This window comes from Anastrepha ludens, chromosome 4, assembly GCF_028408465.1.
Source record: "Anastrepha ludens isolate Willacy chromosome 4, idAnaLude1.1, whole genome shotgun sequence".
NCBI classification, from domain to species: Eukaryota; Metazoa; Arthropoda; class Insecta; order Diptera; family Tephritidae; genus Anastrepha; species Anastrepha ludens.
The window spans coordinates 47,482,511-47,496,375 of record NC_071500.1 but is presented as its reverse complement, the minus strand read 5'-3'; the positions used below and the strand labels follow the sequence as shown (position 1 = coordinate 47,496,375).

At 37.0% G+C, this 13,865-nt stretch overlaps 1 protein-coding gene across 3 annotated transcripts in view; it reads left to right on the top strand.

The window, feature by feature from the left end:
- The window catches only part of LOC128862199 (collagen alpha-2(IX) chain), a 386,091-nt gene that overhangs the window by 147,343 nt on the left and 224,883 nt on the right, over nt 1-13,865 (top strand). For all 3 annotated transcript variants that reach the window (XM_054100687.1, XM_054100685.1, XM_054100686.1), the window contains exon 8: nt 4,979-5,143. In XM_054100687.1, the coding sequence (XP_053956662.1) occupies nt 4,979-5,143 (165 nt within the window). The remainder of the gene's footprint in view (nt 1-4,978; nt 5,144-13,865) is intronic.

The window sequence follows — 13,865 nt, the reverse complement described above, 5'->3', positions numbered from 1 at the left end:
GGCGTTTTGAAGCGCTCGTTGCATCGCTTTCGTCGAATTCGTCCTGAATAACGCGAAGGAGGAAACTGACGCATATTGCATAAAAATACACTATCTCATCGATCCACTCTTGTGACTGATTTTTTTACTATGATAGAAATCGCATTTTAACCATCAATTACTCAACATATTCGCCTGATATGGCTCTCTGTGATTTCTGCCTATTCCTAAAATTGCATTTGGCCATTAAAGGAAAACGTTTTCGTCCGTAGAGCCCACCCAAAAAGTTTGTACCGACATCGTGAAGGACATTCCGGTCAATTACTTGAAACACTCTTTCAGAAAGCTTTTAGATCGTGTAAAACAGTGCATCGAGGCCAGAAGGGACTATTTTGAATAAATAAACTCGAAGTTATCATGCCAAGTATTGATCATAGATAATATATTTACTGCATTACCAATAGCAGTAGTTAGCGTTGCGCCCGATCGCAGCGTGGCTCTATAGACAACATCTTTTCTTTCTGCGGCAGCATAACATTCTTCGTTGTAGAAGCTGTTTTTTCGGACTCGTCGGAATCCGATTTCTTCGTCGGCGGCGGTACGTACATAACCAGAAATGTTGCTCCATTGCTCGTGCTTGCCGGTTTGTTGAGCAGTACTCCCTGAAAGCAGAAGTGAGAGTCGATTGACGAATCTTCTGGCTGTCCGTTGTGATATCAGCTTTTCGATTTGGATCCTCGGTCGTGCGTACATCTAATACACTAGAAGCGTGTCTTCCATCTATCACAACATGATCGATCTGGTTTCGCTCAGGATAATTTCCTGATCATTCGATCAGCTGATCATTCGATCAGGAGACATCCAGGTAGATTGGTGTATCTTTTTATGCTGGAATCTTTCCATGCTGCAGACTACCATGCTTCGCATCGTCCAAATGAGCGATATGTTAAAAAACCGCGCTTTGATGCGGATTATTGAGAGACGCTGGTCCACCGGAGTGACCGACAGTACGCAGTCTTTCTCCCACAACAAAACCAACACCGAATTTGCGCTCCCTTACATGGCAGCTGTAGTAGACGTCACAAGCTCCTATGTTTCTCTTGCCTTGCTCCGTCCATCACATTTCTTGAATGGCAGTGATGTCAGCCTTTACTCTCACGAGGACATCAACCAGCCCGGAAGAAGCACCTTCCCATCAATGGACCGGACATTCCAGTTGCATGCCCCCAAATCGTAGTCCTTATTTCGTTTGCAGGGGTCGTCATCAGTGTAGGAAGTTCTCATCCGAGGTTTTGTGTATGTTTTCACTGGGGGGAATTTTTAAGTGGTGGGTCCCAAACCCAGCGCAAAACCAGCTACCCTGGGATGCTTCGCCTTCCCACGTTGCCTCACTCCTTAACGGGTGTTCGGAAGCTACGCAGAGAATGCTTGGGCTAATCCCGGATGTTATGAGCTGCTTGGATCAAATGCAGATGAATCGTCCTGGCGACTCCCGAGTGAAAGGCGATCAGTAACTTTCCCCACTTGCGTGGGCTGCTACATATGGAACCATCCTCCCAGTCAAAGATATTGATGTTGGTTTATTTTCATTTTTGCTTAAGTATGGAAACGCATTTATAATATAAAATATTTACTTGCCAAATCCGTTTTGATGCAAATTTAATACAAAATTTACTTGTTCTTGTCGTATATACTAGGTAAATTTGCTCTTTGCACTTGTGGGAAATAATTGTTCAACAAGAGAAATATTTTTTCTTGTAAAAAATGCGTAACATTGTCCATTTGATAGAACTCACTTTTTTCCAACAAAGGTAGAAAGAAGCTTTCATTTCTGTGCAGTTCCTAATATAATTTTAAATATTTTTATGTATTATCAAAGAAAGAGGGCCCCTAAATTTTTCTTCAAATACAAGTATTTTTGCTAATGCTGTTAGATCATGGCTTGCTTTGAAAGTTATACTTATTCATCTTTGTGGTCTTCCTTAGTCGACATGACCAATTGGTATATGTAAATACTCATATCTCACATACCTACTTCAGCAAAAATACTAATAATTGTAATAATAATAATAATAATAATACATTTTTGCAATGATTATCGGATATATAGATAAATAATATTTTTCAGATTACTACAGCAAACATTAGAATTTAAATTAAAGGTGAAAATTAAGGAAATAATGTTTAAGTATATCATTTTAACTAGTTGGTGATGATATCTAATGTGGTAACGGTTAAATGCGTCATAAATAAAGAGTTATCCGATTGGAGGCTCCTTTTCCAATAGGTTTTTCGACAGATCACGCGTGACAACTGTCAAACTAAATGCATAATTTTTTTCGATAGTCAACAATGTTTACGAACCCTACACTTCTATTACAAAAATCGACGCTCTGTGAAAAGTGATCATTGCGTGCTCAGGCCAACTTATGGTGTACAGCGATATGGCCCATTTTTGACTTATTGAAAAGGATTATATTTAAAAAGTTAATGTCATGAATGATTCTACACGAAGATAATGCAGATTTCCTCATCAATTTGAATTTTCGTTGCTTAATTTCAATTTAAAATCCGTTAACCCTAAATTGATCACCCTTTATTACTGAGATACCACGCTTTTTTTATATGCTACCACTAAATTTCCACCCGTCCGCCCGTCTGATGCTACAACATTGACTACTGACATTGACTGCGCGCTTGTCTGATTTCAACAATTAAAAGCTGTGTACACCATTTATATGAAATAGAATGTTGTAAAGCTTTAGAATCGAGGGAATGGACAGTTTTATATTTTAACTGGTCAAAATCTAGTTATTTTAGAAACATATTGGACTACCAACCCCAAGCTCTATTGGAAACTGCCCATCGAAAATCGAATTAAGAAAGCAAAACATGGGGTCTCAAGCCACATGTGGTTCTACCAATTGTGTGGTTGCCTGGCTTGGTGAGTAGCTCTTCGGAAGGATTAATAACTACTAAACTAAATTGGAGAGAGTGCAGAGGTATGTATGTATTGAGATCACTGAGGTGTGTAGGACATGCCTCACTGCCGCCCTTAACGTCAATCTGCACTTACTTTCCGTTGATATTCAAGTTCAGTGCATTGCTGTTCACAGTGCTATTAGGTTGAAGGAGGTTAGCCTCTGGAGGCAATCTCCTGTTGGATATGGTGGCCTTTTGAGGCAGATTTCTACTTCCACCTCTGTACTTCATACAGATCTCTCCATCCGTAAACTGGACTTTGAGTATTATGCTAGGGCTATATTTCCAAACAGTCTGAATTGAAAGAAGGAAAGAGCATGACCGAACAAAGGTAGCTCTGTTTTCACCGGCAGATCCAAGTTGGAATCAGCCAATATTTTAGTATCCTTTAAACTGCCGAAAACTAGTAGTATTTTTCAAGTAGTCTTCACGATCCTGCAGACATGCAAAATGCTAAGGGAACGTTGTTGGAAGGCGGACGTTAATATCTTTTCCAACAGTCAAGCAGCGATCAAGGCCTTGTCGCTGCCGTGTTACAGCTCTACTCTGGTCAAATCCTCTAAGGAGAAGTTTAAAAGTCTCGAACATGCAGGAAACATTTCTCTTATCTGAGCTCAAGGGTGTTATACAGAGAGAAATGAAATTGGCGTTGAACTTGCCAGGAAGCGGTCAATGGAACCGTGCATGAAGTTATGTCTCCAAAAACACTTTGGCTTCAGTACGGCAAAAGCAAGCCGCTCAAAGTGCTGGCGATTCCCCGTCATTCAATTTCCAAACTCATAGCGGTCGTTACCGTCACTGGATGATCGGAACTCATGTAGAGAAGCTTGAGCGTCCGTACAACCGAGATTGCAGACGCTGGGAGGATCATTTAGGGAGATTATTGGCCACTTTCTTTGCAAATATTCGAGTTAGACGGCTAGGCGTTGAGGTTCTTTAGGGTGTCTTTTGGCGATAGCCTGATGCAGCTCTCCAGCCTAGATCCCTTTTCTTTCCTTCGCTACATCAACAGCACTGAATGGCTGTAGGTAGTTTTTCTTCCATTAAGTTTTAGAAATTCTCGCAGGTAGTGATCTAGATTATGGTATCCAAACAGCACTCTAGTGCTAACTACTTGTAGTCTACCTGTGATACTCCTGCCATCTAACTGCCTACCTACTTACTGGTACTTAGCTATTATTTTGCTGTGGCGTGGCAGAACAATTGGCATTTCATAGCACATTTAAAATAGGACATAAAAAAGAAAGAACACGAAATGCTTGTGATAAAAAGTAAAGTGATAGTCTTCTAGTTCACAACAGATATTTTTCCCTGCAGGGGTCTACCAGAGTTGTGATACTCGAGTCGGCGTATCGCTGCTTATGTGTACTTGTATGGATAAAAAGGTTTAGTTTGCTCGGTTGGAGGCAAAACGAATTTTAAAACAAGGGCTATATGCTTTAGCTCTGGAAGGTTGCTAAAGTGATAATAACAACGGCAGCAAAAACACCAATAATAAAAACTTGCTGAAATAGTAAAGAGAGATTTTCTTGTGAATGCGGCATCATTAATCAAAACGTGCTTATCGTATAGCACCGAAGAGTTTCTTCGAACGAACAAAAACAAAAAGAAAAAAATAAAGCCTCTTTGAGAATCAAAATTTACTAATAACAGCAACAAAGACCAGAGGGATAAAACATAAAACATTGCAAATAGGTAAATAGGTAGTAAAGCAAAAGCCGGTAAAACCGGTAAAGCCGAGAATGGTAGAGATTATTATAGCAAGGAAAATCTCAAAGCATTGGTAGTACGAAAATGCTGATATGTATGTAGTTTAGTGTATGCGTACGTATGTATGTACAATAGCTTAAAGCGACCCATACCACAAACTTTATTTTACTATACTAATTCGTGCACCTGTTGTGTAGCAAATTGTACTAACATATTTTTCTTATTATTCTACTTTCCCAAACACACACCTACACACACGCACACGTGTTCTGCTCACACTTACAAACAAACCAACAAAACTATACAGGAATCCTTAATGGGCAATTCAATGCGTCCGATGCGTAGCTCTTCGCCGGGACCCAAGGGGCCACCTGGTGATAAAGGTGATGGCGGCACACCTGGCGAACGTGGCCAACCGGGCCAGAAAGGTGAACGCGGGGACCCCGGAATGACTGGCGAAAAAGGTGATAGGGTAAGTTGAAAAATATGCCAACATTTATTTATGTTTATGTGAGTATGCATGTATATCATTGGCGTGAGATTATAGTATGCGTGTGCTTATATGATTGACATATTTTGATTATACTTTACTTGCTTTATTTGAAGGTTTGAGTTTAATAAGAGGCAAACTGTAAGCATTTCAGGAATTATCTAATAATTTGTGGATTAGTTCAGTGCATAAGATGATAGTTCAGAGTTTTTTGAACTGAAAGAACATCTTCGCTTCTGTTTAATATTTTTATGAAGAGAAAACTTAGAGTTATATTCATATATGGGTGAAAACGGTCAAGCCATTTTAAAAAAATCATCGAAACTGTGTAAGAAAAAAAATCAAATAAGTTTTTTACTATAGATACGTTTAATTTTAAAAATCTAAAAACAAAGAAAAATTTTTATATTTTAAAAAATAACCCATGGTATTATTTTACTTCAGAACACTCTATGCCAAAATTTTCAAACTTGAGTAAATCTCAAAACTATTAATTTGTTCTTCAGTTAACACCTTTTCTTTACTAAAGCCTACTAAACAAAACAATAATTAGAAGAATCGGCGACAATCTTCAACATACTTGGTTCACTTGATATGGAATTACTCATACCAAAACTTTTGTGCCTTTTATTTTTCTGATTTATGATGAATTAGCAGCCACCGAATGGGTTGATGTGTGACTACCATCTCGAAAGTGTGTAGGTTCGAATCTCCGTGCATGAAACAGCAAAACGATAGAAAGTTTTTTCTAATAGCGGTCGCCCCTCGGCAGACAATGGCAAACGTTCGAGTGAATTTCTGCCTTGCCATAAATTATGTGTCAAAATAAGTTCCGTTATTGTTGCTTTTGTTCGTATGTACGATATTTTCCACTCATAAATTATATTTAGTTTCGCGGCAAATTTAGCTCGTTAACGAAGGAGTGAGGAGCTTGGAAAATCGCATAGCAGTGATTGCATTGTAAAGATTTTCCATCACTCAAGTAAAGATTTACATCACTCAAACACACTTTTTTTTTAGTAAAAAAGTTATTCATAAAAATTACAAAAAAAAATAATAATAATTTCAGCTTCGAATTAGAAGCAGCTTCGGCAGATTCTTTAAAATATGAGTTATCAGAAATTTTTCTAATAAATATGGGGAAAAAATTCATGATAAAATTTTTCAATCAAGTATGCTCAAAACTCAGAATTATTCCCTAAAAATGAGAATTATGTAACTTTTTTTGGATATGTAAAATCATAAATTTTTTGCAAAATATGTCGCAATATGCTCTAACGGGGTTTATTCTTTTCGATTTGAGTTACACTGCCGATATATATGGATGTATGGCCGGGTCGATTTGTGGGGAGGCAAAAAAATCGCCCATTGCTCTGTGAAAATCATATTCTAGGGATCAAAATAAGAAACTTTGCCGAAGGAATTATATCTCTAAAACGATTTCTGATGTCCCCCAATTTGGGTCGAACTTTTTAGTTTCTTTTCTATAACTCACTTCAATTACTTCATTTACATATGTTCTGACTAAATAAATTTCTTAAGAGAAAAAATAAATATTATTATAAATAAATAATAAATATTATTATAAATAAAAAAAAAATAAAGAAAAAACATAGCCATTTAGCTGATTTTTTCATGTAAAGGCCAAAAATGGTGATATTTTGAAATTGGGGGACTTCAGAATTCGTTTTAGAGGTATGGTTCCTTCGACAAAGTTTCTTATTTTGATCCCTAGAATACGATTTTCACAGAGCAATGAGCGATTTTTAAATCGACCCGCCCTAATGTATATGTATAATTAGCCTGGTGTTTGTAGAGGAAAAACAAGTGTGTATTTAGTATTTACCGCCTTTATTGGGTGTTCGACCGGGTTCCTCCTCCTGTTTGTGGTGCGCGTCTTCATGTTTTTTTGCCACAATTTTATGCCACCTCCAGATGACTGTTGGCTTTTTGTGAGGAGGTTTTTCATGGCTCAAATACACTCAGAAGTTTGTCATAGCCATAACTGAAGGGTGACCGCTATAAGAACCCGTGCACTAGCAAATGTTAGCCAGACACCTAACCACTTTGCTACGGCGGCCGCCATGCATTTGCAATTTTCGCCTTGCCGTAATAATATCGTAGTGCAATTGTTTCGAGTTAGACGATAAAAAAATAATCGCGAAATCTCGGGATTAAAATAATCTGATTCGGAAAATTTTGGTATCGCAAAAATTGAAAAAATAATCACATCTGCATTTACTACTAACTCTTGATTCCATATCTAGTTTTCATAATCAGAAAAGGTCATATGCAAGGCAATCAAATGATGGGTATCGCTCCTAAATAAGTCGTAAAAACTTCGATTAAAAAGTTTTCATTACACAGTGCGACGAAAATCATTTTTTTGTTTTTGTTTTCCAGGGCTAACCACCGTATTTTAAAGTACAAAGCCGGCTATTAGTTTTCTTGGAAGCAACATATTTTGTGCATTTTTAATTTTAGCCGAAGGCCTTAGCAGCCAGTACTTGTTCCTTTTTTTTCTTACCTTTAAGTGGAATAATTATTTATAATTATTACTCTCTTCAATAAATAAATAAAAATAAAATAAATTTTGCAGGTATAGTAATTCAGCGCACTCGGCTTCTAATTTTCTTAACAATTAAGTTTTTAAAAAGGCCCTTAAATTTGAAAGGATTCAATTGTCAAGAAATAGTTTTAAAGAGCACCATTTTGTTCACTTTTTGCCAGGTCAAATGTAGTTTTTATGGTGTCCATCTATCAACTATTTTTTTATAAATACGTTTTTATAAAACAGCAAAAATAACGAAGTTATGAATCACTATGTATATGTAGAACACATACCAATCATATTTGTCCTGGCAGAAATAATACGCATTTTTTATTATCTGGATATTTACTCTTTCGTTTGACATCCATATTAATATCAAAGAGTGAGTAAAAAGTATTTGTGACCGATCCCCGCGGTGCGAATTTGTCAAAAACACTTTTTGAATGCTTTGTTTGTTCGCAGTATGTACGAGTATGTACATATGTCCCGCTGGCCTGACTGATCAGAGAATAAAATTTAAAACTCCGGGAAGCAGTTCTCTATGGCAGACATACGGTAATATAAATTTACAGTCTGTGTCAGAAGAAAAGAACCGGTTTTTTTTCTTGTAACTTCAATATATTTTTCGTTCTGCTTTTAATAGTTCTATTCAAGGGCTACGATGCCAGTGCTAACTCAGGTTAGTGCCGTTCGAAACTTTCCCGTAAACGCAACCAAACAAAAACCAGTGAGAAGTACGCGAAGCGTCTTGAGGCGGTATTTTTATGCACGCATTCAGAAGAACCGAAATTATCTTACTTATCGCTACTAATTAAAAAATCAAAAAAGTTTTTGTGATGTGGAATCAGCGGTATAAGGTGTACAAAAATGTTGATGACTTTTTCGAGCGCGGCTTGAAGCGAGGGACGACAAAAAAGAAAGATAAAGTGATGGTCCAACTTTTTAAGCAGAACCCTTCTTTGTGACTCCAAAGGGTGTGAGCTACTCCTATTGAAAATGTGTAGGAAACTATGAAAACGCATCTTGTCGGAAGGACAATCCATGACTTGAAACAACTTGTGCGTAAAGTTCGCAAAATCTAGTCCTGTTTGTCGACGAGCTACGCAAAAAAGCTGGTTCAAAGCATGAAGAAGACGCGAGGCTATACTCGACATCGAAGAAGACTACGCAGCTTATTGAGTAATTACGACCCGTAGTTTTTACATATTTTCATGAGAAAAATGTTTAAATATTTATCTTTTATACTTCAAGAATAATCACGGTACCTTTTTTCTTTCACAGACTGTATATAAGAACAGCTTCAAATACAACTCAAAAGTGTGCATAAAATGTGCAAGTAAAGAAGAAACAAAATACAAAAAAATTAATTATCCAGCTTACTTGCATATGTAAAACAAATTCCAATATTATATTGCGGGAAATTTAAAATAGCAAATCACAATGAATCGCAGAGAAAAGTGCATATATACAGCGGCAACCATAACTGATTGCAATGATTTTCTAGTAAGAAATTTCTTGTTTTTTTGTTTATGTTTTTTTTTTTTTTGAACTGTGCATTCTTCCATTAATATACACAAATTTTGCGCTTTATAAAAAATTTAAAGAAATTCAACAAGTTTACATTCAAGTTTCGAACTCTTTAACTGAATTTTTCAGTTTTTTTACCAAAATCATGTACTGAGTGAATACACAACCATCTACTTTAAACAGATTTTTATGTACATCACTTATCTTTAGCTTTGCACAAATTTCCGGCTCACTGAAGGTTTAACTGGAGTGTTTTTTGTGAAATTCGCTATGAACCATTGCTAGTAGTTTATCTCGGCGAATAAACATAATCTAAAGCTATATTGTGGAAAATCCAATTCAATGAATTGTATGAACCTCTTAATAAATATTCTAGCTGCTAAACTGGTGTTTGCTGGAAAACATCATAATAGTTCGAGGGAGATGAGAATTATACCTGTGAGAAAATTACCAACTCGAGCTGCATGCGAAACAGACATTCTTCTAAATATTAAGGAATAATGTTTCAAATAAAGCGTTATCAATTTAGATGTATTAGATTATAAGTTCAAATAACACGCCGAAAATTTAAATTAATTTGGCAGTATTTATTATTTTGGTGTAAAGCCATTTGGGGCATTTATTTTTTATTGATAATAACTTTCAAATGTTGCCCGCAACTGCCCCGTAATTCGGTCATCCGTACACACCAATTTTGAATGACTCGCTGGAGGACTTCGGTCGGTAACTCGTAAATAACTTTAGTAATGTTGGTTTTCAATGTCTCAATAGAAGCTAGTTTATCCACCGAAACGACGACGTAGCAAACCCATGATTTCACGAACTGTATGGCAAGTAGTGCCGTCTTGTTGGAACCAAATGGAGATCACGGGCTTCAATTTCGCCATTCACTTTTACATTAGTGCTAGCCTCGTCTTTGAAGAAATGTAGGCAGCACTGAACAGTTAGTTTAAATAGATGTGATGGTGATTCCTGAAAGGATTCGGGTGGCTCTTCAGACTAAGTACGACTATTTTGCTTATTGGCGTAGCCATTAAACCAAAAATTGTAAATATATCTGGATTTTCTAGGTATAAAAAACCTTTCTCACAAACAATAACAAGAGATGTTATATGCAAAGTTTTAAATAGCAACTGGGATCTGACACAATTAATACTTGGCATCTAACAAACATTGTAGGCGTTTTTCATAGAACGAACCAACTTCACCAGGACGTAATAAATATATAGTTGCTATTCTTTTACTATTGCAGTTTTAAAAGCTGTTAGATTTTTTGTTTGTCTTTTAGCAGTCTTTTTGCTTAAATGGACACACAGATTTTCGGTGGGGTTTACATCGGCACTCTGGGCAGGTGTATCCATGACGTTGCCGCAGTTATTCATAAGTAGAAGGCACAACACCAGTCTATTCTCCTTTTGCTTCGGAGTCTCCTACTCATATGTTTCAGATGCAACCCGATATCATAACAGACAATTTTCCAAATTTAACAGTCAATTTGATGTTACGACTTTCTGATGCTGTTAATGTTTTGCGCTACACTCTTATCGGTTCGTCGTTGTAATATTACACCATTTTATTCTCATCACAAAGTCTGACGCCATCCCAATAGTTCATTGGATCAGATATTAGCATCGTAGTAAACGCAAAGGGTTTTTCAATATTTTGTGTAGATAGCAATGGTGTATTACATCTTGAAGAACATTTATGATGCAATACGACCTGGAGTGCAGTTTTGTAAGAAACAACAACAACAAACTCTTCTTTGAGTTATCTCGCAAGAATACTGGTTAAAATTTGAGGATTCCGTACGTTCGATTATCTTTGGTTTAGGGCCACTTCCATGCTTCGACTAGATTCTACCTTCGTTTTCAGTGCGATTAATGGCATTATATATTGTCTTCCGTGCTACAGAACAGATTTCAGATAACTCTAATACACTTTTACCGAAAGCATTTAACTCAAAAGGATGACAGATTTTAAGTTTTGACCATACGAAGCACACTTGTGAGAGTAACTTTGGCTGCCACGTCTTAGGGAATTCAGCGGCAGAATTCCGCCTGCTCATGTCACGTGTAGGAGTATTCTTACACTCGTTGAATTAGTGTTGGTTCCGACGGCGAAAAAATAACATGAGCAGTGGTTGCGTCGATTTTTTCGTATATAACCAACCCAATCTCAGTTTATGTCGACCTCTGTTGTAAACAAACCGCCTTCTATGTCAATAAATCATTTGATTCATTCAACTAGCTGAAGGCCGGCTAATGGTCTGTATTGGCCACACCTCTCCAAATCGTTTCACCATGTACTCGTATGTGCCAAGTGGAGGTGGAGATGTATATAATAGTGGCCGTTTTCGATTCGCCATACATTAGCGAGTGGCGAATAGATGAAGCAACTGGTATAAATAAACATATGTTGTTAGCACTAAACAAGTTGGCAGTTTTTTTCCACATTAGTTTGGAAGCACTTTAGAAGTATTAATAAGGCCGCGCTCATACAGGGAAACATTAATTACCCCCACTCGTTATTTGTGATGCTTCTGCTCTGCCAGTACCTTTTCGTGTTTGCGTTCTAATTAATATTGTTGTTAACGGTAGACTAAAAGCTAAACAATGGCAAGTAAGGCGGGCACCACTAAAAGAGAATTCCCAAGGTTTAAGCAACAAAAGTTTCCCTGTATGAACGCGGTCTTAGGAAATTTGCCTAATATCAGAAAATAGAGTTGGCAACATTGAGAATAGTGAGTTGTACCAATTTTATGAGGCTAGGGGCGAATCTTGCTTGATAACTTTGGTGTTGACTTCTCATGTAAATTATTCGTCAAGCGAGCTGTTCTCAAACATAGCGAATAGAGAAGTAGAGAATCGATTGAGATTGACACAGCCAAAGCAATTGCAAAATTCTTTGTAAATAGATTTATTTTAAATTTTGACCGCTATGACCGGCGACAAAATCAGATCTCAGTGAAAAATATAAACAAAGTTTCTTCGTAAACCCTGTCTTACTTGCTGAATTGCATTGTATATTACAAAAACAATATCTAAAACTTTGATATGTATCGATTAATTAATCGAAAAAATTGTGTTTTCAGCTTTTCACTTTTGATGCGAGTTTAGTGTTGGTTCTGTTTAACTTGACAAAATATTGTAACGAAGGCCATCCGATGACCTCACTCAATCCGAAAAAGTTCGTTCAATTTTTGATTATGTTTATAATAGGCGCCTTCGATTCATCACTTCTCTGCTCCGTATTATGGTGAATCATGACAACGATTTGAGAAATCTAAGACTGGTGGTGATATACCAACAAAAAATCAACACAGCCTACGCTAATGTTCTTTTATTGCCGTCTGAACAACGTCTGGTTGGACGAGTACATAAATACGTTTTTAATGAGTGGGCAGAATTGTGTTGCCGAGTTCCAAGTGGCGTGGCAGCAGAAGTCGCTCAATTTAGTTTTTCACTATAGCTGAAGGCCAATCCTAGTAATCCATCGTTCTTGATATATAAGCACTTATACGCAGCGCTGTACAGTTGTTTGTACGCAGTTTGTTCTTGCTTTGCAAAAAACAAAAAGATATTTTTTACTAGACAGCCCAGCACAAAAATGTATCAACTTCGAAAACACCTAGTACAGCTGCTGCTGCAAAGAAAACAACGTTAACATTCGCAGCATCAGTAGTTTTATTGTTGCTGCTTCCATGCTTCGATGTTTCCTGCAGATCTTAAGCTCTTCTATTCAATTTCACAGTTAATTTGATAAGCGTCCAAAGTGTACGTTTCGCTTCACTAGCAGAAACATGTTTCCACATTTATGTATCTGTCTATGTACGAGTATATGCAATATGTCTGCTTATGTGTGCTTATGTGATGGCATGCGTAGCTTATCTTCTTTGCTCATGATAATGATTGGTTCGGCTACGCTGCATACTGAATACTTTAGTGATTTTTCTGCTATGTCATGTTTGCTCAATTATCTATGTATGTAGGTGTGACCATTTCAGGCTTTACTGTTAGCGCTTTCCCTTTCATTACCTATGCATTCTTCCCTTGTTTATTTTTTACATTTTCCACACAACAACACTGATGGTGCGTCTTGCATGCTTAATCACCCAATAGGCGTATAAAAACTTACTTTGCCGTCTACTTTGGTTTGGAACTATGTCCTGCTGGAGAATGTGGCAACAGTAACATCAACAACAAAACTAGCAAACTGGAAACGGCTATAGTAGGACCAAAGAAAAAAACTTATGTAAATTCAAAAGTTTGCGTGTTTGCTAGCTGAACTTTTGCGCGTTTTTCTTTGCTGTGCCTCTATTTGCAGGTCCGTGTTAGAGCCTTTTTCAAAATAAAACAACATCAGCGAATGAGCTGTAGAATAGCCAATCTACTTATATAATCAAGAACAGGGTGCAAACCAAGAAACATTATTTAAGCTTACCGATCACGATCACTTAATAACAGCAATTTTCGATATGATATTTCAGAATGTCCTTATGTACATATGAATATATGACTCAGGCGTGGCGTTTTAATGTTGAAAATAATGTTGAGAATAGTATTTCTTTCTGAAATTTCATTCCACATTTGAGGTGCCAAAATGTTGGTATGAGGAAAAGTGCCCGTC